The 21758-nt window shown below is 44.9% G+C and overlaps 1 protein-coding gene and 1 long non-coding RNA gene across 3 annotated transcripts in view; one reads left to right on the forward strand and one right to left on the reverse strand.

The window, feature by feature from the left end:
* Positions 1-21348, forward strand: part of UNC119 (unc-119 lipid binding chaperone) — a 32958-nt gene extending 11610 nt beyond the window's left edge. For both annotated transcript variants that reach the window (XM_044994204.1, XM_044994203.1), the window contains exons 2-5: positions 8107-8220; positions 11462-11564; positions 14178-14350; positions 16716-21348. In XM_044994204.1, the coding sequence (XP_044850139.1) occupies positions 8172-8220; positions 11462-11564; positions 14178-14350; positions 16716-16828 (438 nt within the window). In that variant the 5' untranslated portion in view covers positions 8107-8171 and the 3' untranslated portion in view covers positions 16829-21348. The remainder of the gene's footprint in view (positions 1-8106; positions 8221-11461; positions 11565-14177; positions 14351-16715) is intronic.
* On the reverse strand, positions 218-4945 carry LOC123353232. The gene is made up of 3 exons (XR_006574440.1): positions 4758-4945; positions 4018-4329; positions 218-3791 (listed from the first exon to the last, which is right to left on the reverse strand). It is a non-coding gene; the product is annotated as an uncharacterized LOC123353232 (long non-coding RNA).
* Positions 21349-21758: the final 410 nt, after the last annotated feature.

Here is a 21758-nt window from a genome sequence, read left to right on the forward strand (position 1 = left end):
AATTATTTTTCTTTAAAAAAAAAACCACCACAGAGTACCTTAGAAACTGATGGTTTAAAAACAAAATCAAATCTGAACTGGAAGACATCTCAGTCAAAGTTAAGCAGCTTGGTATCTGGTTATGATAGTACAGTAAACAGTACCTGTGTCCTTTCATTTCCTTATGAAAGCAAATGAAGAAAGCACGGAATTGCTCTAATGATGAGATGCCTATAAATAAGTGTTGGTGGGGCTAGAGGACTTTCCCTTTACCCCCATGGAAGGTGCTGTAAATTCATGGGGCTGGGGGCCCCTGATCTTAATGGGGAGGTTGCAGGGAGGTCCCCCCCCCATCTCCCATTAATTCCTTGAAGCTGCCTCAATAAAGCTCCTGAAGTCCAGTTTGGCCTTTCACCGGGCTGGGAATAGAGGCTGTCTGCTGGTGTGCTCTGGTGGTCTGCAGGGCTTTATGGGGGAATTACATCCGTTTGGCTGACCTTGAGGTCCCAGGTTGGTTCTCTGCTCTCCCTGATTCTTGGCACTGAATGCTGCGTAATCCCATCCCTCTCCCATTGCAGAGCTGGCCAGCCAAGAAGCAGTGCGTGGTGAAGGAAATGCGCTCGGCTGCACAGGGGAGCCGGGGCCTTTCACGCTAATTTATGGCACGCACTTGACTAAAATGGGTAGTTACTAAAGGAACAAATCTGGTAGAGGATGTAGAAGTGCCCTTATCAGGGCCCTTAGCGCGTCTCTTGAAATGAGAACAGGAGCAAGGTTACCATTGCCCAGGGGAGGTGAGGACAGGCAGTGCTAGTGTAGCTGCATGTACTAACTTCTCTGTTGCCATTTTGTTCTTAGCTACTTAGGGATAGGAGGAAGCTGTGCCTGGCTGTGGCCGTGAGACGGGTGCATTCTGGTGGGGCTGAGGCTGCCCCTCTGATGGGACCAAGTGGGAACTGGCAGCATTCTCAAGCAGATGCTCCAGCCACCTGCTCACAGGGCTGGCTTTAAGCCGATTCCCCCGATTCCCCTGAATTGGGCCCCGCGCCTAAGGGGGCCCCACTCTGGGGGTCTTCAGTGGCGGGGGGGGTCCTTCGGTGCCATGGAAAACCCGGAAGGGACCCCCACTGCCGAAGTGCTGCCGAAGCCCCGGACTGCTGCCGAGTACTCCAATTGGGCCCCGCGAGTCAGAAAGCCGGCCCTGCCTGCTTATCTATCTTTTCCTGCTTTTTTGCTTCTGCCATGGGGTCTTCTCATCCAAGCCCCCTCTATGGAGTTCCCATCCTCCCATCCCATGGGAGAGGGGCCGTTCAAGTTTAGGCTGCCCTGAGGGTGGTTTGTAGGGGTTTTACCCACCCCTGGTGGACCAGCTCACTGACAGTATGGGTCTCTCTATGTAAAGCACTTGGAATGCCCTTACGTTTGATCAGTGCTTCTCCACCTACCACCCGGCCAACTGAGCTCCCTCCAGAGCCAGGCGCCCCCTGGGGCTCTGCGGCTTCTGTAGCACCAGTCACTGGGATGTGCAGACATGCCAGGTAGCCTGTCCTCTGTGCATTGTCCTCAGCCACCTCTTTTCTGCACCTGCAACCGAGGTGTGCGTGATGCTGGTGGCCCTGCTCAGCGGGTAGCAGGAGGCCATCACTGTCTCGGTGCAATGAGGCTGTCTCTCACCACACTTGCCCGTGCACCATTGAGTCTTTCTGAAGAAATAGAAGTAAAACAACACACGCTCTCCTCCTGTGCATTCGCTTCAGGCTCGCAAGGGTTCCAAGGCCCCACCTGAGCCGGACAGTGTCTGCTGGTGAGGTGGGGAAGGAGTAACAAGTTCACTTCCTGGGGATGGGCAGTGACACGTCCCTCTCCTCTGCTTGCTGCAGCGCTTTGGCTGAGTGGGGACCCAGCTGTGCCCTGCTTGGCTTCACAATGTGTATGTGCTTCACTGAACTGCCGTTGTGAAACTGGCTTATCTCCTTCCACCGAGCCTGGTTTGTACCCCAGCCCCGAAATCTCATGCTGCTCTGGGGGTTTTCTGGATACAGGCAAGGCTTCTCACCTGCCAGCAGTTCTGATGCAGCCTTGGGCTTTCCTGCAGAATACCCTCTTTTAGCATCTTCTGCTCAGGTGAACTCTGGTTCACAAGTGCTTTGTGCTTCTCCCTTCCTCATTCTAGAGGGAGCCAGTGATTGAGCAACTCTGGTTGAGCTGTTGAGCAGCAGCTGCTATTGCTGTCCTGCGTGTCTTCTCAGAGCAGATGGAACCAACCAACAATCAAGACAAACACTCACATGAGCTCAAGAAGAGATCCCCAAATTTAATCTCACTTGTGACCTGTGCAGGATTTTATAACTCGGGCCTCAAGGGGTGGTATTCCTGTTTGATTTGTGGTGACTGGTTGCCAGCATGGGATTGGGGCAGAGAAGGGACTGTGGCGTCAGACACCCTTCATTCAGGTCAGAGGGATTTTGTTTCCCTTCTCAAAGATGCAAGAGCTCTCTCAGCATTAACGATGTCTGACATGTGACTTTACACCAGCGTCTGTGTGTTACAGACTCCAGAGCTTGTCCTGTGCTGGCTTTTCCTAGGCAGAAAGCAATTTTTCAGTCCTGCCCTGCTCCCGAGCAAAGTGGGGAGGACTGCAAAAGTCACTGAGCTTCTCTTTTGGTGATTTATTTATTTGCTAATCTGTAGAAGTAAGGAGAGGAGCTTGCAGCTGGAAGTTAGATGGTGGCTGGGCTGTCTTGTGTATCTAGCCATTCATCTGTTACATGTAGCAAAGACTTACTGAGTTGTCTTGCAGATAAGATTGGAAGCTCTCACCTTGTGTAAAGACACCAGTTAGCTTGATGCGGGAGCAGTCCCTTCCTTCTGTGTTACTTGATCTGCATTTATTGCTAAACCATTATAATTTTGTGGCTTTGAGCTTATCTACTGATTATGAAGCCAGCAGATCTTGTATAATGTATTGTAGAGAAAGGAGCTTGCAAATGCTGCAGGTGACGGCCTGGGGATCTGTAAGCCTTACAAGCTGACAAGCTCAGGATTTATCCTCTTTCAGAAAGAAAGCTAGGAATTTAGGTGCAGAAACCTGCTAATGCAATGTTAAGTTGGTACTGTTAGAATGGCAATGCAGTGAGCAGCATTAGCCCAGCTATGCTGCACATATGCAACGTCTGATTCTTTTCTTGTTAAATATGCAGCTCAATATATTGGGGTCATAAAATGCATCCTACAAAACATGTAGGACCTGCAACATAGCCAACCTATCACTGTTGCTGGGGCCTTGTCTCTAGTATTTCCTGGCTGTCTGCAACCTTCAAGTTGCTATGCAGGTTCTTGTGCTGTGTGCACATGCAAACGCTCAGAGTTGTGGGCTGATTCCCTATGACTTTGTGTGAAAACGGCCATCTTCTCCTGATAGCCAGCCATGGCCTCCTGTTGTGTCCGCACTTGACATCAGAATGAAATCCCATGGAAGAGTTGAGGATGTTGACACTGGTCTGTGGTGCCACAGGGATTTTCCCGTTTGGATTCAGGCACACACGGGATACACAGACACTGTCTTTAGGGAGTCAAACACTTTTTTATTTTGGTGGGGGGCACTGAAGCCTCCAATTAGATACTTTGGCTCTGAAGTTTGTGAGGAGCTGTGTGAAGAATTCCAGGATCTGGGCTCTTCCTCTCTGACGAGATGGGACTGTTTCTCTGGAGACCCTGGTATCATGTGGATTGCCAGCTGAAGAGAAGCCTCTGGTTGCCTGTGTTCCTGCCCTGTCTTTCCAAGGCCATGCGTCTCACCCTTATGGGGAGCTCTGGAGAGGCAAAGTCATGAATGAAAAATATTTTTCTGTTTTACCTGAGTTTATATAAAGCTTATTCTTATAAAACCTCCGTGTGGGGCTGCCTGGCCCGCTGGCGTCCCTTCACCCGGCCACCTGTTGTTTTGGGCTTTTGTGCTGGCTCAGCACCATGCCCCTTCTGGTGCAGTTTGATCATTTTACCCTCGTCCTCAGACGAGGGGGGTTGGGACGTACGTACCTCATTCTGCTCCCCAGAGGAGTGGCTTTTCCTCTCCCACCAGGTCTGGCCGTTGATTGAACCATGCTGCTGGGGCTGAGCTGTAGTTCTAGTGGCGCTGACAGCACTGCTGGTCCCCTGGGCTGTCTCTGATTGGACAGCGTGTCCTTGTGCTCTGAGCGTGGTTCTAGCCATGGTCCTTCTGCCTTAACCTATGGACAGCGCTCAGCAGCGAGACTACAGGTATTTCTCTCCGACTGCCCCTGATTCTGGTCCGTTTGTGATGCTTCCCCCGTAGAGCCGCACAGGTTGATGTGGAGCTGGTAGAAGGGACTAAGGGGGAAGGAGACGACTTTATGTAGAAGACTCAGAGCCAGCACCCTACAGCTTGGGTGTCGGAGTGTAGGCCAAAGGCAGCGTGGAGCAGGCCAGGTTGGAGCCTGGACTCTTCAGTTCTCTCTCTGTCGAGAGGAGGCCAGCTTTAACCTGCTCTGTCCTAGGCTACGACTACTTGTGGCACCTTAGAGACTAACACATTGATCTGAGCATAAGCTTTCTGCCCATCATAATGGGAGCTGCTGGGAAAGAGCCTGTTTCTAAACAGGGCCTGGAGGAAGCAAATATCTCGGTACAGACTCGGAGAGGAGCTGGCTTGGTACCACGTCCAGCATGTCCGCCCCCCTCTCTCCTGCTAGGAGACCGGACAGTGCCATTCTAGGCGGTAGGGAAGAAAAGCTCTTACTGATTGCATCAAATCCCACCTTCCCCATGGCAGCTAACCTGCCGGGGGTGGGGGGTCCGGCTAGGTACCAGAGTACTGGTCAAAACGAGGATGTTTCCAATACGTCCCCCAGCAGAGCTGGAAAAGATGGTGAAGGTTTTTCAATGTCAGAGAGAGATTGGCCAGCCCTCTGCCTTCTGTGAAGCTTTTTGCCCATAGCTCTGCTCTCTCGTTTGGATGAGCCACTGACACTGTTACTATAGCAACGACTGCTGCCTAGGATGGGGATAACTGTTGCCATGGTGCTAGCTGGGGAAGAATTCTGCAGAAGCAAAACAGTTAATTATTAACTTGTGGACAAACATGACTTGCAGAGATGCAGCTCCCCCTCCCACCAAATAGTTCACTTGTCTGGAGCATGTGGTCTGATCATGTTACTGACTGTGGCTCTTACACCTTTCAGAAGCAGCTGCCTCTCTCTGCAGTTAGGTGCACAGCCACCTGACCAAGGCCTTTGATAGTGGGCAGCAGGTGAAGCAGTAGCCTCTGGGAGTGATCTAATTTGCCCCTATGGGGCACAAATTAACTTATGACATTATCCTAGAATGTTCCAGCCAGATCAGACTTGCTAACAGTTTGGCCTGGCCCTGCGCTGACCCATAACCCTCATGTATCTTCACATGACACGTAACCCTAAACTTGCGTATGGGGATTCTTGTTGGAGTTCAGAGTGGGGTGTTGCTTTAAATGCCTGGGCTCTCTGCCACAGGCATCACCAGGAAAGGTGGGGTTTTATGCAGCTGAAAGAATGCTTTGCTTTACTAGGTTTTTTCCCTGAGCAATGGGCTTCAGCTAGACTTGTGATGACTGACGTAGCTGAGCTTCTGCACAGGTCTCGGATAGGAAGAAAATTATTTTGGCCAAACCAACAATCAAAGAGCTGCTGTTAGTGTTTCTGCTTGTTCTGTACTGATACTCTGAGAGGGAAATGTCACTGCCACATGCCATCTGAAAGCTTTGTGCTTAATAGCGTCCCTAACAGACTCCATTTCCTATGAACCTTCACTATCCGCTAGTGATGGCACCCAGCAGGAAAATCCTAAGGAGGGTAAGTCTAATGCTTCAGTTCTTTATGCTGGTGAGTGCTCAAACAGTTCTCTGGTTAAGAGCATCTGCAAAGAGGCTCCTGGAAGAGGAAGGGCACAGGATGTACAGTTAACTTTCAGTAACACAGTAGCTGAAAACAGTCACACAAAACCTCAGATAAAATGCACAGTACAGGCTAGCAACATGGCAATGATCAAACACATGTCTTTGTGTCTGCTCTAGAGTGCTGGGATCTGGTTCCTGTGATTGCACATCCCAGCCTGAGGGCTTTGCGGTTTGGCTCCTGGTACAGTTCGTTGTGCAGAGATCATAGGATATCTTTTTCCCTGTCCTGCTAGTCACAATGTGCAGGATTTAAGATACATTTATAATGTACTGGGGCAGTCTTGAATCACACGGGTGACTTTCTATCCAAGGATTTGCCCAACACCATAGTTAGAGGAAGCACAAATGAAGTGCTTATACTAAAGCACGCTTCTCCTATCTGGAACCTACAGTAATTCCCTCGCATGCGTTAGGCTTGGTCTACACTACACTACAAACTTATGTCGGTATAGCTACGTTCACTCCCTTGTGCGACATAGTTAAATTGAACTAACCTCCAGTGTAGACCATGGTGTGTCAATGGGAGAGCTTCTCCCGTCGACATAGGTATCACCTCTCTGGGAGGTGGAGTACCAGTGCCAACAGGAGAAGCTCTCCCATGGACATAGATATAGTCCCCACTGTGCACTAGCGTGCAGCTGCAGCACTCATAGAATCATAGAGGAATGGAAGATTAGGGTTGGAAGGGACCTCAGGAGGTATCTAGTCCAACCCCCTGCTCAAAGCAGGACCAGTCCCAACTAAATCATCCCAGCCAGGGCTTTGTCAAGCCTGACCTTAAAAACCTCTAAGGATGGAGATTCCACCATCTTCCTAGGGAACCCATTCCAGTGCTTCACCACCCTCCTAGTGAAATAGTGTTTCCTAATATCAAACCTAGACCCCTCAATGTAAGTGTAGACAAGTCCTTAGCTAGTTGATCCTTACCACGCCCTTGGGAGGTGGGTAGGATCCCAATTTTAGAAGTGGGGAAGCAGACACAGCCATTAAGTGATTGACCCAAGGCCATAGTAGGTTTGGTGGCAGAGGATGAGCTGGGATTAGAACTCAGGAATTCTAGATTCCAGTTGTGCTCAAACCTCAGAGCAGTGGTGCCCAAATTTTTCCTGTCACTCCCCCCGTGCCAGTAATGGAACCTGTCTGTGCGCGCCCCCCCCCCATTACTGCACAGTTGGCTCAGCAGAGGAGCTGGGGCTGGAGGTGGAGCTGGCCTCGCGGTGAGAACATTCCTCCACACGCCTCAGTTTGGGCACTGCTGCGCTAGAGCGAGTCTCTCAGAAATGCCCCCCACCCTGTTCTGCACGCCTGCATTTTCAAGCTAAGTTCACTTACGTATATTGAAGGTCCAAATTAATTTTAATTTTGCCAGCATAAAATAGGTTTTCAGAGCTGCTTTTACTCTGTGCCTCTGTAACATGGAGAGTAACCACAAGGACCACTGCTCTCCCCTCCTGCACAAAGGTAGAGTTGCTGTCTAGTGGCAGGGAATTGCAATTGGTCCCGACAAAGCAAGACCAGGGTTGGAAAGAGTGGTGTTCAGCCACAGAACTTAGCAGTGGTTAACTCAGCAAAGGGCCCCATTAGCAGACCACAGTCTAGTCAAGATCCACCTCTAGTTAAAACTAGCTGCAGGCAAGTTCCTATTAGCTTCCGTGAGTGCTGAGGAAAAGGTAGCAGAACTTCCCCCCCAGACTAATGTGAACGGAAAGGTGAGGCAATATTGTGTCTTGGGAATACTTGTCTATTTCGGTGAAGTCTGCTTCATGTCTTCAAAGCTGCTTAACATTTGCATTCTGCCAGAGGGAGGTTTAAAAAAAAAAAACAGGCAAAACTTCTTAAACTGAAAAGGCCAGAGCTTTATTGACTGCTGACTGCTTTTCTGTGCCCTGGAAGAAAAGGGATCCAGAAGTGGAGGGCCAGGGTCAGGGCATGGTAATGACTCCTCCATGTCTTGGGAGAAGACATTTTTCCATCTTTTCATCTTTCCATTTGGATCAACATGGAACGCCACAAGCTGGGAATTGTAGCCTCTGTAGGCTGCAGTTCTGTATTAAAGAAAAGGGGGTTTTGGGGTGCCTTTGGCCTCCCCCACTGTTGGTTGTGATCCCAGAGAGCAGGCTGAAGTCCAAGCCAAAGCCACACACCCTTTCCTTACTGAATTTGTTTTCCTTCCACAGATTATTTGTGCACTCCCGAGGAAAATGTGTACAAGATAGATTTCACCAGGTTTAAAATCCGAGACATGGAGTCTGGCACTGTACTGTTTGAAATCACCAAACCACCTGCCTCAGGTGAGTGCAGAGAATGTTGTCACTATTAAACAAATGCCACTTCACATCTTTCTTCTTAAGAAATAACCTTTGCCTTTCTCCAGCCCTTCACTCCAAGCACTTCCCAAATAGCAAAGGGACACTGTCAACCTGAAATCTAGTCGCTTCAAAAAAATTATCTTCCTATCGAAGTTGGGCCTCTAGGCCAGGGGTGGGCAAACTTTTTGGCCCAAGGGCCACATCTGGGTGGGGAAATTGTATGTAGGGCTGGGGCAGGGGGTTGGGGTGTGGCAGGGGGTTGAGGTGCAGGAAGGCTTTGGGGTGCAGGCTCTGGCCCAGCGCCACTGACCTCAAGCGGCTCCGGAGTGGCAGCGGCGCACAGCCAGGCTAAGGCAGGCTCCCTGCCTGCCTTGGCCCCACACTGCTCCCAGAAGTGGCCAGCATGTCCAGCAGTGACTCCTGGGTGGGGGAGCAGCAGACGGCTCTGCTATGTGCACTGCCCTTGCCTGCGAGTACCACCCCCGAAGCTCCCATTGGCTGCGGTTCCCCATTATCAGCCAATGGGAGCTGCGGGGGGCGGTGCCTGCAGGTGAGGGTAGCACACAGAGCCCTCCTCCCCGCCAGGGGCTGCAGGGACATGGTGCCAGCCACTTCCAGGAGCAGGGCCAGGGCAGGCAGGAAGCCTGCCTTAGCCCGCTGCGCCACCGGGCTGGCGATCCTGCGGGCCAGATTGAACGCCCTGACTGGCCGGATTTGGCCTGCAGGCTGTAGCTTGCCCTCCCCGCTATAGGCACTAGCCTGCATCAGTGCCCGTTGTGCCAATACGGACGTGATAAAAAAGCAAGTCCCTTCCCCAGTGTTTTTAATTCACTATATGTGACAAGAGGCAGCAGGTGGATACTGCACATAAATGGGAGAGTGGCGGTATGAGGTCATGGTGAAACTGGTTAGTGTCATTGGAAGCAGTAGTCTCAAATTTGACACCAGCTTCTCAGTGCCCCAGCCAATTTCTGTGGTTTCACAATCCTATTTTCCTATCGCTTAAAATGTCTTTCACGTAGCAGCAGGGAAGAGACACTTCTCCAAAGGGAGACTCTGTCTGTAGAGGAGGAACTGAGTATATGTGAAGTGCTGTCAAAGACACAAAGTAAGCAAACTGAAACACGTAGGGTTTGTTTAATCTCTGTTAAATCTTCGGTGTTACTTGTAACCATCAATGATTATGACAATTCAGACAGAAGCATGACTTATATTTTAAGTTAAGTGTCCCTTTGAACCTCTGTCTCCCTGCACATGAAATGGAGTTTTCTTCATGTTACAGATGGAGAAACTGAAGCACAAAGCTGAAATGGCTCGTTCAGTGTCCCGCAGTCAAAAGTATAACTGGGTTCAAAAAAGACTTAGGTTCATGGAGGATAGGTTCATCAATGGCTATTAGCCAAGATAGTCAGGGAGACAGCCCATGCTCCAGATGTCCCTAAACCTCTGACTGCCACAAGCTGGGACTGGACGATGGGATGGATCACTCGATATTTGCCATGTTCTGTTCTTTCCCTCTGAAGCATCTGGCACTGGTCACTGTTAGCCCAGCATCCTGTCTTCCATGTGGACCACTAGTCTGACCCAGTGTGGCCATTTTTATCTTCTCCAGGAGACAGCATAGTGACTCCAAACCCTCTAATCTTTACTGACACAGAAGTGCAATAGTTGGGACACTGAACTGGGTAGCAGCATGACTTTGCAGCTGGGATTGAGATCAACATTTACATTTGAGGAACAAATCCTTTATATTTCAGTCATATAAATAACTTAAACTTGTTCCCCGAATGTAAAGCTCTTGCCTGCTCAGTGATGGAGAATGAAAGTCGCCTGTAAACAGTTTCCGCAGCAGCCAGTGAATAGAGGGAGTGTGCACAAGTAGCAGGCAGGCCTTTTGCGGTGCTCTGCTACAGGGCAGTCTTAACGCTATAAGTGACCGAATCAACAGCAAATATGGCAGAAGCGGCAAGTCTGTGCCAGAGGCCACACTCAGAAGGAAAATGGGAGTTGGGAAATGTAGCATTTCTGGACTTTTCTGCATGTCAGCTCCCATTATGTGTGTTTATTGATTTTCCTTCAGCCCCTCAAAATGTTACTGAATTTGATGCCATGGAAAGTAATAGGCTTCTTATGTCTGGCTCTAGCCAGGAATAGTGAGGGTAGGTGCTGTGCAAGCTGCCCATATGTATCTTTGCTAGCACACTTGCAGCACCAGTGGATCTTCCAGTTCTGGGCCTTACTTTCCACTGTTAAATCACCTGCGTCCTTGCCTTCAACTCTCCTGCCATTCCAGCAGTGAGTCTCTGTTGAGCAGAGGTTGCCAGTCATAACAAACTATCTGGCTGTCTTACACTTGTGAGCCAACTCCTGAGATAGAGAGAGAGAGAAGCTAGTGACCTGGCCTCCACTGTCCAGCTTCTTCTGCAAACATTTACTTTGTATATGTTTATAGAGCTGGAATCCAGTGTGTGCATTCCCCCTTTCTGCTAGGGATGCTGTCCCCGTGGAATGGCATGAGGAGAAGGACAGAGCTGAAGAGCCAAACTTTATGGCTCTGAAGCAACACTACAGGCCCATGTGGCTATCATGTGGACAGTGATAGCCACATGATAAAATCAGCTCTGAAGAACCAAAATAAAATAATGAGAATGTGTTGAGGAGTTCCAGAGAGAGGCCCACCTCATTCTCTACTGCCACAACTGACTTGATTCCTTCACAAAGAAATTACTGCTGCAAAGTAGGACTGTGCTATCTCTATCACTACATTTCCTTCAAGAAGCAGGCAGGTGGTAGATCTGTCTTTAGTTTTCTGGAAGTATTCGTGCTCATTAGGGATACAAACAAGCAAATAGATCAGCTGACATAGCATCAGTGACTGGAACTGTTTGGGGTAGAGGTGTAATACTGTATTTGTATATTACCTTCCACCTGAGGATATCCAAGCTCTTCACAGACAATACACAGCGCAGGACCCCTGGTAGATAAGTAAACATTAGCCACTTTCTGCAGATAGTTAACTTCTCAGTGCCTGAGTTTGCCTGACTTGTCCACAGACATCTTATGCAGTCTTTGGCTGGGCCTTCAAACTGAGGAGATAGGCAGTATCGGGAATGGAGGATCTCTGAGGGGGAAGGGGAGACTTCAAGGTACCAGTTAAAGGTACTCTCCTTAGGTTCCCGTTTCTCAGTCCACAATGATGAAGATTTGATTTGTGCCGTTCCAGAACGTGAACATGGTGATAAAAAGGATGTTGACCCTAATGCCGGGCGGTTTGTACGCTATCAGTTCACCCCAGCTTTCCTTAGACTTCGGCAAGTTGGAGCCACGTAAGTACCTGGGGTATTGTGCTGCTCTTTCTAGTACTGAAATCAGTTGCATACTTACTGGTTGGGGTGAAAGTGTCTTTAGTTTGCTGTAGGTACCAGATAGGTTTGCAACTTAAGTCAGTTTGGTAGAGGCTTTTTGTTGATTGTGAAGAGGATCTCCTAACACCTTGAGGTTTGAACATTCAACCTGCCCAATGCTTGTACCGTATCAAGAACTGGGGTCCAAGGGACTAATGCTAGGGTCTCATGTGGCGGTGCAGAACCAACAGGTTACACGCAGGTATCCCAGCTGCTCTTCGGAGAAGTGTGGCTTGGCAGTTGCTGTCCCACTTGCTCAGATTTTGAAAGAGGGATCTGCAGCCTCCCTCCTTCCCAGCATCACTCCTCAGATGTGAATGGAATCATGAATTACAATGTGAACACTTAAAGCACATCAAAATTGGTACCATTGCATTACCTTTGGTGTGTCTGATAGTACCTGGTGCATGTCAATAAATGATGCTAAAGTGCAGCACCAATAAAACAGATTTTTCTGTCCAAGAATATTGCCATTGACTTTTAAATTGTAAAATGCAGATGTGCATATATTGGGGGGGTGAGAGGGAGGAGGAGACATATCCTGAAAAATGAAAAAAATAACTGGTTCGGGGAATCTGTTTGTTTGTTTGTTTATTCCAGGTGAGCCTAGCTCGCTCTAAACGTGTCCTTCCCTTACAGGTAGCAATATATCTGTGGTGCAGTGTTGTGGGTAGAGAGGTGCAAATTTGGCTGAGATGCCCACACCTTCCCTTCTAGTTCAGTGGGAGGGCCCTTTCTGCTCTCCTTGGAGATTGCCTGCAGGATATTGGATCAGGTTGTGTCTGATCCTTTTGTTTTCCTTGTTTTCTCCACATTCACTTACAAATAAATTAGTACAGCAGATTAAGTGCTTCATGCCCATCAGTATTACAGTATCACATCCACAATACTTTAATTAAATATCAGCTGCTGTTTCAGTACCAATCCCATTTTTCAGGTGTGTAGAAGTCACTAGTTTGGATTCATGTCAGACTGGAATTTGGGAAACTGTGTCAAAGCAGGGCTGTTCCTGAAAAGAGGTTTGCATTAGTCTAACTTTTAAAGACGACAAACAGCATTTTTGTTGCTCTTATGGTGTCTGATTAAATCCTAATCAAAGGTTGAATTTTAAAGAATGAGAACTTGTAGGCAGAATGTTTAGGATCAAAGTGAAGGTTTCTCCCTCTAGAGTCTTAAAACAAGCACCTTGACATCCTTACTGTTTGGGACAAAGAATCCAAGTTGCATGCCAACCTCTTCATCTTATTGCCTGCTACTCTGTTCAAGCAATAAATATTCACTTTCATTTGGGGAGGTTGAAGCATGAAGGGACACGTGAATCTTTAGTGCATCTGGCATGTAAATAACTTGTGACGGCTACAACAATGCCACAAGAACACCTGTTCTCACTTTCAGGTGACATTGTAAATAAGCTGGCAGCATTATCTTCCATAAATGTAAACAAACTTGTTTGTCTGAGCGATTGGCTAAACAAGAAGTAGGACTGGGTGGACTTGCAGGCTCTAAAATTTTACATTGTTTTATTTTTGAATGCAAGTTTTTTTGTACATAATTCTACATTTGTAAGTTCAACTTTCATGATAAAGAGATTGCACTACAGTACTCATATTAGGTGAATTGAGAGATACTATTTCTTTGTTTTTTTACAGTGCAAATACTTACAAAGTGTACAGTTTATTTTTTATATTCTGTGTTGTAATTGAAATCAGTATATTTGAAAATGTAGAAAACATCAAAAAATATTTATTTAAATAGTATTCTATTATTGTTTGAGTGCGATTAATTGCAATTGATTTTTTTAAAGCTTGACAGCCCTAATTAAAATAGCTTTTGAAAAAATCTACCTATACCAAGGAAGCTGTGTTGAATGCTCTGCTGTTTATGCAATATGTTTGAGCAGCTTTTCCTCTACTGATGGTGATTTGAAACTGGTGAAATTCACACTTGTATTTCACTTCTGTGCGGGAAAAATAGTTGTGTGCATTGTGTAATTCTGATTGCTTTGCTTCCTGGCTGACTTGTAGCATTACATTGTGTGCCTTTATACAAATATGTTTTAGGAGCAGTTGCTTTAAGATTTTCAGAATTGTTTAAAGGACTCAGTTAAGAACATAAGAAAGGCCGTACTGGGTCAGACCAAAGGTCCATCTAGCCCAGTATCTGTCTACCGACAGTGGCCAATGCCAGGTGCCCCAGAGAGAGTGAACCTAACAGGCAATGATCAAGTGATCTCTCTCCTGCCATCCATCTCCATCCTCTGACGAACAGAGGCTAGGGACACCATTCTTACCCATCCTGGCTAATAGCCATTTATGGACTTAGCCACCATGAATTTATCCAGTCCCCTTTTAAACATTGTTATAGTCCTAGCCTTCACAACCTCCTCAGGTAAGGAGTTCCACAAGTTGACTGTGCGCTGCATGAAGAAGAACTTCCTTTTATTTGTTTTAAACCTGCTGCCTATTTGTGGTGAGCAGAAACTTTTGGCCAGGAACAAAACTCCTTGTTTCAATCTTCTTTTCTTTTCCATTGCAGGGTAGAGTTCACAGTAGGGGACAAGCCCATTAATAACTTCCGCATGATTGAGAGGCACTACTTCCGGGATCAGCTGCTCAAGAGCTTTGATTTTGAATTTGGGTTCTGCATCCCCAGCAGTAAAAACACTTGTGAACACATCTATGAATTCCCACAGCTCTCGGAGGATCTCAGTAAGTTCTCCCAGTTAATGGGTTGCCAGGGAGGGACGATAAATGGAGGTATTTCGGAGGGCTCCATCCCAAATGGAGCTATGTATTTATTGTTAAGTGGGAATGGTAGAGTACAAAAACCATTTGGAAGCATCTGTGTTAATAGAGAAATCACATTCTTGTGCCAGATGTACAACCACCGCTGAAATGGCTGTGCTTGTCTCTTACCAACAGAAGTTGGTCCAATGAAAAATATTACTTCACCCATCTTGTGTCTCTAATATCGTGGGATTGATGTGGCTACAACATTTCATTTTGTGGTTAGAATTATTTCCATCAAATTGTGAAGACCTAAGTGATTTTGTAATCAATTAACATTGCTTTATAACTTAGTGCAGCTGAGCTGCAGAAATCAGGATTGTTGCACATTAGATGTAAATGATTTGGCCCAAGTCCCTGGGGCCTTGGCTATCAGCAGAAGATTAACTCTGTGCTGATGATCGGGGGGTGGTGGTGGTGGTGGTGGTGGTGTACCTTATGTTTGTTCTTTCAACAACAGTCATGACAAATGTGCCAAGTTTTGAGTTTTTCTGCCTAAATGCCAGCTCTGCAAACTACGTAGGACTCAAAAATTTAGCTGTATTTTTTTTTCTACCTCTTCTTCAGAGAGAAGATTCTGCACTCAGAATTTACTGTAGTGGACAATGGTCAATAGAGAGAGCGCTCACTCTTCTGTAGATGTATTGGTCACACTATATTAATTTCACTTATAAACATCCTGTGCAGGGCCAAATGATTAATAGATGTTATAAGCATGTAACAGGCCTGAGTAGTTTGTTATATAGGTAGTTATAAGCACATCAGCGGAAAGTATTTATAGGTGATTATAAGCAACCTATTGGACACTAATAATTGATTACCCATTTATTAAAACATCTGTCAATCATTTATTAAACAGTTTATAAGTGGAACCTTAATATGAAGAGATTTCTGTATTGCCTGTGCAATGGCATCAACTTCAGCGTGTCAGACGTAATCACAGGAAGCAGATTCTGAGTAAGAATGGCATGTCCCTAGTCACTTTTTGAGCGTAGCGCTCCTCTGCTCCCTTCACCCCCAGCTCCCTTTTAAACCTTGTGCTTAGAAAGGAGTGCTTTATGGTTAAAGCACTAGATTGGAACCCAGGAGATCATGGTTCACTTCCTGCCCTGTCACAGACTTCATGTGTGATCTTGAGCAAATCACTTCGCTTTTTTTTTTTGCTTCAGTTGCCCATTAGTAAAATGAAGATGGTACTTCCCATCTCACAGAAGTGTTGCATGGAGAAGCTCATTAATGCGTATTAATAGGGCCCTGAGAAAATACAATTTCCTGGACTGTGCAGAAATCACAAAAGTAGTCCAGTACTGTGATTTTTTCCAACAGCAGAGAGGGGGGGGCCTCTGCATATGCAGTTTTGTGCTTGGCGCAGCTCATGGTGTGTGGTAGCCTCATGTCGGGGCAGCAGTGCTGCCTTGTGTAAAACAGTCTGCTAAATTGCCCCCCCCCCAACTGCTTTGATTTACTCTGGCGGCTGCAGACTTTTTTTTCCCCTTTCTTCCGCCTGGTGGGTGGGTGGGCACCAATCTAGCTCATCTGCTGCACACTTGGTAGCTGGTTTTCTGCAAGGCCACTGCTTGGAACATGAGTGGCCTGAGTGGGGAGCTGGGAACACATCCCAGCCACTGAATCTCCCCAAACTACTGTTCTGATGTGGCACTGCTGTGCGCTACAAGTCACACTGAGCATGAGACCAGTGTCTGCTGATGGGAAAACTGCAGCAGTTTGGGGGGACTTGGCGGCTGGTGTACACTTCACCTCCCCACTGAGGCTGTGGCTGCTCATGTTCCAGAAAACCCTCGGCAGGTGAGCCAGCTAAGCAGATGGGTGGGCACCAAGTTGGAGAGAGGGAGAGGGAGATAATAGTTTGCAGCCGCCAGAATAAATTGCAGCAATTCATGAAGGACTCAGTGGCTAGTTTTATACAAAGGAATGCAGCAGTGACTTTTTGCTGACTATTGTATGCATATCTCATGAAAATCACTACTGTACCCATGACACTGCCGTGAACTTTCTTTAACAAATCCTTGGTTTTTCTCAGAGGCCTATGCATGAGGTGCTTAGGTTCTATGGAGATGGGGGGCCGGGGGGGGGGAGGTAAGTACCTAGACCATACAATTTCTCATGGTCACTTGCTTCAGGATGGCCATTAGTTGTGACCAGAACAACCGTGTAAACTGTATCTTTACACATCCTGGTATAACTGCTGAAGAAAACACCAGATTTACAGTCTATCATTTGTGTGAGGTAGAAACAAAAATTTACCAATGTGCAACTTCTTTTGCAGTTCGAGAGATGATCCTTCACCCCTATGAGACACAGTCGGACAGTTTCTACTTTGTAGACAACAAGCTGGTGATGCACAACAAGGCAGATTATTCGTACAGTGGAGGACCATGAATACTGAGTGGACAGCAGAGCTGTGCTAGCCTTTCCTTTCCTGTAGAAATTGTCAGGGATTCTACCACCTTCCTGCAGTTGATTTGCAAGGTCAGCTGAGCACAGGTCCATGAACCAAGGACTCTTTGCTGTAGTAGGAGTTTCATGACTAAACTTGTTGAAGTCTTTCATCTTCCCTGAGCTTTGAAGCAGAACCTAGTCCTTCAAGAACTCTAAACACAGTTTGACTCAATGAGTGATCTTTGGTCACCAGAGTCTGAGGCTCTTTAAATAGCTCTGTGTAAAAATGGCTTGATATATCATCCAGTTAATATCAACCCAGGAATTCTCTGCCCAAATTCTCCAGATCCATGTTTTCATTATTAAGCATCTCTTTGCACAATTGCTGTCTCTTAGAATGTGGGGTGGGAGAGCCTGTGAACAGGCAGAAGTCTAATGCAAATACAGAGATGCGTATCTTTATCTGATTCTGTTTATGAATGCTTCAAAGGGCACAGTTTTAATCCTAACTTCATTTGTACATCCACCTAAAAATGTCTGTCTTTCATCCTGAAAAGCAAAATGTAAGTGTGATTTTAGAGAGAGAGCTTCTCTAAATCTATAACTCAGTACATGTTTTACCTCCACATAACATTTCCTGTGAGATATCTTGGAAACAATGAAACTCACACTGAAGGACAGTAATTCAATAACGGGTCTGTCTTCAACTGCCCTTTTTTTCTGTTTCTGTTAGAAACCTAGTATTGAGGGTCTGCAAGTCCCCACAAGTGATGTTCTCTTTCATTTCAGCTTCTGTTCTTTGCTGAATCATCCAGTCAAGAAGTAGATATGTTTTCAGTTTAGCTTGGCATTATCAGGCAGTTAATGTTCAGCCTATACCTGGTGTAAGCTTTTCTTCCCTGAATCTAATTTCTTCTTTAGCTGCCTGTATAGAGAAGTGTACCGAGACAAGATGCTTCAGGATGGGTTGTCAGAGGAAAGTAGTTTAGTTTGTCCAAAGTGATTAGCGTGAATGGACTTTCTGCTTTTTCTTTTGTGTCTGAATTGAAGCATTTTATGGTCAAGTGTGTTTGTTTTTTCTTTTGTCCAGAATTTTTTGGACCAGCTATTAATTCCTCAGAGACCATACGTTTGACACTGTGCATCTATGGTCAGTGTACAACACACGTTATCCAAAGTGATGGCGTCACGTCCAGCCCTGCATAAGGAGTTTAAGAACTGTTTTGCACAAGTTTCACATAGTATGCTGCTCTTGGGAGCAGGGACGTGGAGGGGAGAGGCAAAGGCAAGCTAAATCACAGAGAGAATCTGCTGTATTGTACATTAGAATAGATGAAAATCAGTGAAAAGGTCCAAAATGACCAGAAGCAAAGGATGAAAGCTTTCTTCCTTTTATTTGCAGGTGACGTATGGTCATGAAACCCTCACTCTCAAAATTTGGTTCACTGATATCAGAAAAATTAAGCTTTGCAGTTTATAGCTGTTTCTATAAATACATTGTCTTCATGTCTAAGTCTGTGAGTTAAATGGAACATTATACGTTAGCCTCAGACAAGTGTGATTGTAATAATTTTTTAAAATACCATTTCCAGGTGTTACTAACACCTTTCCTCCAGTCACTGCCTAATCAACCAAGAAAATTGCAAACCATTCCAGTTGTAGCCATCCATCATCTGAAAAGGGAGGCCTTCACTGTTTGCACTTGGTTGTGTTTTTTACATTTGACAGTTGATTGTTCTCTGAGGCAACTGCAGCAGGTTGGGACACAACACAGATTATTTTTAAAAAATTAACTGTAGCCAAAGCCTGTGTACACAGTTCACTGCTATAACAAAACAGCAAATACTACCCAGATGAGACCTGTCATCAGCATTACTTTTTTGTACTGTATCTAACTGCAAAATCAGCCCAGGGCTGACTTATCCATTTTAAGATAGTTACAAGGAGTTTTCCCAATTATTTTTATATTAGTCTGGTCAGCCATATATCATAGCACAACGAATCATGAGAAAATGAAAAATAGTTTACAAAAAATGGACAAGTTAATTTTTTTTCTTTTTGTATCAGGGCTGTTAAACTGTCTTGCACATCAAGAGACTTTCCAACCTCATAGAAATATTGAACAGCTTTTAAAATAGTCAATATGTATAAATATATAAGAAAATACATTATGTGGAGACAGTAGAGTGTGTTTAGCCATTACTCCATATACTTTCCCGTGTACTAATATCTTCCATCACTCATTCATTGTCCATATTAACCTCTTTTGTGCTTAATAATAACAGCTACATACAGCACGTGTGCCTGCCCAGCACTGCCAGACAAACATGTTCCAGGAGCAGAGAGTTAAAATGTCACCATCTTGTAACATCTCAGTCCATTGCTGTGAGAGTGGTGTCAGTTCCATGTCATCTGTTAGCCCATCTTTTCATTTGTTGGGTTGTCATCTCAAGGATCCTCTTGGTATGTGATGATGTAACAAGCCATTTGGGAAACACTCAAATTCGTTAGTCCCCAGCTCCTTTTCACACTTTCTGTGCTACCTCTTGTTGCTGTTTTTAAAGATTCCCTTGAAGTGTTAGTTGATTATAGGATTAAAGAGATTATATCTTTTGAAATAGGAAGTGGCTAAACAAAATATGCTGTGAGGGTTGCCTGCCTTTATAGGAACAAGAAGCTGGAGAAAAGGTACTTCATTCCCAGAAGTGCAATAAGTTACAGAATGAGCTTCTTGGTACATTGTATTTTATTGCAAGTGGGAGGTTAAGCATAAAAAAAATTGAAATATTCATGACCGGATTCTGGGACTAGTTTGGCAAACTGTGATCACAACCCATATTGGGTGGGGGGGTGTTATATTTTCAGGCTAGAAAACAAATCCAATCATGATTTATGTAGATATGTTTAACAGCTAGTTAGTTTGCCCAGTCCTATAAATAAAAATGCTGATATCCTTTAAAACAAGAGAAAAAATTTTCAGCCATTTAATGGAGTAAATTACTAGATCATCTTTTGGCTTTGTGTTTTCAGTGGCTGCTTTATAAATTATTCTTTTAAAAAATCAAATGTGGAAAAAAACTGTCAAAGTGCTAATATTACAAGACAGCCTGTGATGCATTTCTGAACTCTTTAGACCAGTATGAAGCTTTCTCTAGAAGTGTTATGAAGACAGAATTTTACAGTCCACTGTAACTGTCATTCTGTAGTTGCAAACAGTTTTTCACCTAGAGAGCTGTATGCTGCCATAAATTGTTTCCAACTTTTAAATAATCTAAGATTAATTAAAAAAGAAAAAGAAAGGCCTTGGATAATGGACAGGTTCCATTTCTACTCTGGCTGCTCATGCAGAAATATGCTGTGTAATATTGATGCAACATCCATTGAATCCTACTGCACATGATATCTGTGAAAAGCACATGAAAAATCTCATAGGAGCTTTTCCAATATATTCATAGTTCTAGTGCCATTTCATGAGGAAATTAATTTTTTCCTTCTTCTGGGGCTTATTTTGTAACAAACTTCTAATGTTTCCTCTGATCTTAAGATGGGTCACTTTTTTGAGATATGAAGGAGCAGAGTTACATATGAAAGAAACTGCTGATAAAAGACCATTTTAAAACCAAATGCTTATAAGATGCCTTCAACTACCATTGGTTTGAATGGGAATTAAAAGCACTTGGCACCCTTCTAGAATCAGACCTATGACTTCTTTTTAAAATTGGTACCTTATTTTTGGCAAAAGGTAGAATTGCAATTAAAAACATTTTTCATTTATTGTTCCCAGAAGGCTCTTAGTTACTTTCTGTGTAGCTGTTACTCTGTATTGAATATTAATCCATGCTGGGTTTACCTTTGTGTTCAGGCTTTGAAATCCTAGCTTTCCAGAAGGGTATTGCATTCACTTTACACCCACCAGGTCAAGCCAAGACAGTACATCTTAAAATTGGGGTGTTCTAGTTACCCTCGTCCCCAGCCCCACATATGATTGTAATAGCCACTGTCTCAAGAATTCCATGTATGCCAGTACCATTTGAGAGTCTGGGACCCTAGTTTGCAAAGGTATAAAGGATTATCTCTAATGTTGTTGATTTGTAAGCCACTGGCTATTAAATGTTGGAACTGAAGTGAGATAAAAGAGCGAGAGGGTAATCAAGATGACCAGCTTTTAGAGATTAGATGTTCCTTATTACTAATATATTTATTGTGTCTTTTATTATTTGTTGAATTAACTTTGTAAACCCCTTAGTACTCTCTGGGAACACGTTAATATTTTACCTCCACTGTGGTTTGTTTAAGTGAAGTTTGATGCTGTTGGAGTTCCTGCTGTTGCTAACATTCATAGACTTTAAGGCCAGAAGGGACCCTCATATTCATCTAGTCAGACCTCCACTGACGTAACTCTTCTTTAATAAGGAAATAAATTATGTCTCAATTTAGTTATTGTAAGTGGACAAAATATTGGCCTTTATCTCTTTTCTAGGTCTTTATAATTTAAGTTCCTTGGAAATATAGGGAGGTTTTCAAATAGTTAATTCAACAGCAAAAATAACTTACAGTATAGGTGTTAAATTAAATTATGGTCTAATATTTTACAGATTGCTATATTAGAAACATATCGTTAGAACAGGACAAATGCTTTCAAGACCAATACATTTTACATGCTCTGGCCTTGGACCAATGATCATAAAGAGAAAAGATTCCCGCAGATATAGTATATGTCCTTTATGCAGTGAGATGGTTTGTGCATTAGTTGACTATGCCATTATCATCGTGGATTGGGGAGGATTTTTAAGTCTGATTAAATGTAGGTAGTCTCTTCATTTCAAGATTAAAAATAAGATGTTATGTTAATGTTCTTGCTCACAATCTCAATTTTTGTGATAGTCTTGTTGTATGAGCAGATCAGTAAGATGGAACTGCTTGGCTTGTC

Source organism: Mauremys mutica, chromosome 19 (assembly GCF_020497125.1).
Source record: "Mauremys mutica isolate MM-2020 ecotype Southern chromosome 19, ASM2049712v1, whole genome shotgun sequence".
In the NCBI taxonomy this organism is placed as follows: domain Eukaryota; kingdom Metazoa; phylum Chordata; order Testudines; family Geoemydidae; genus Mauremys; species Mauremys mutica.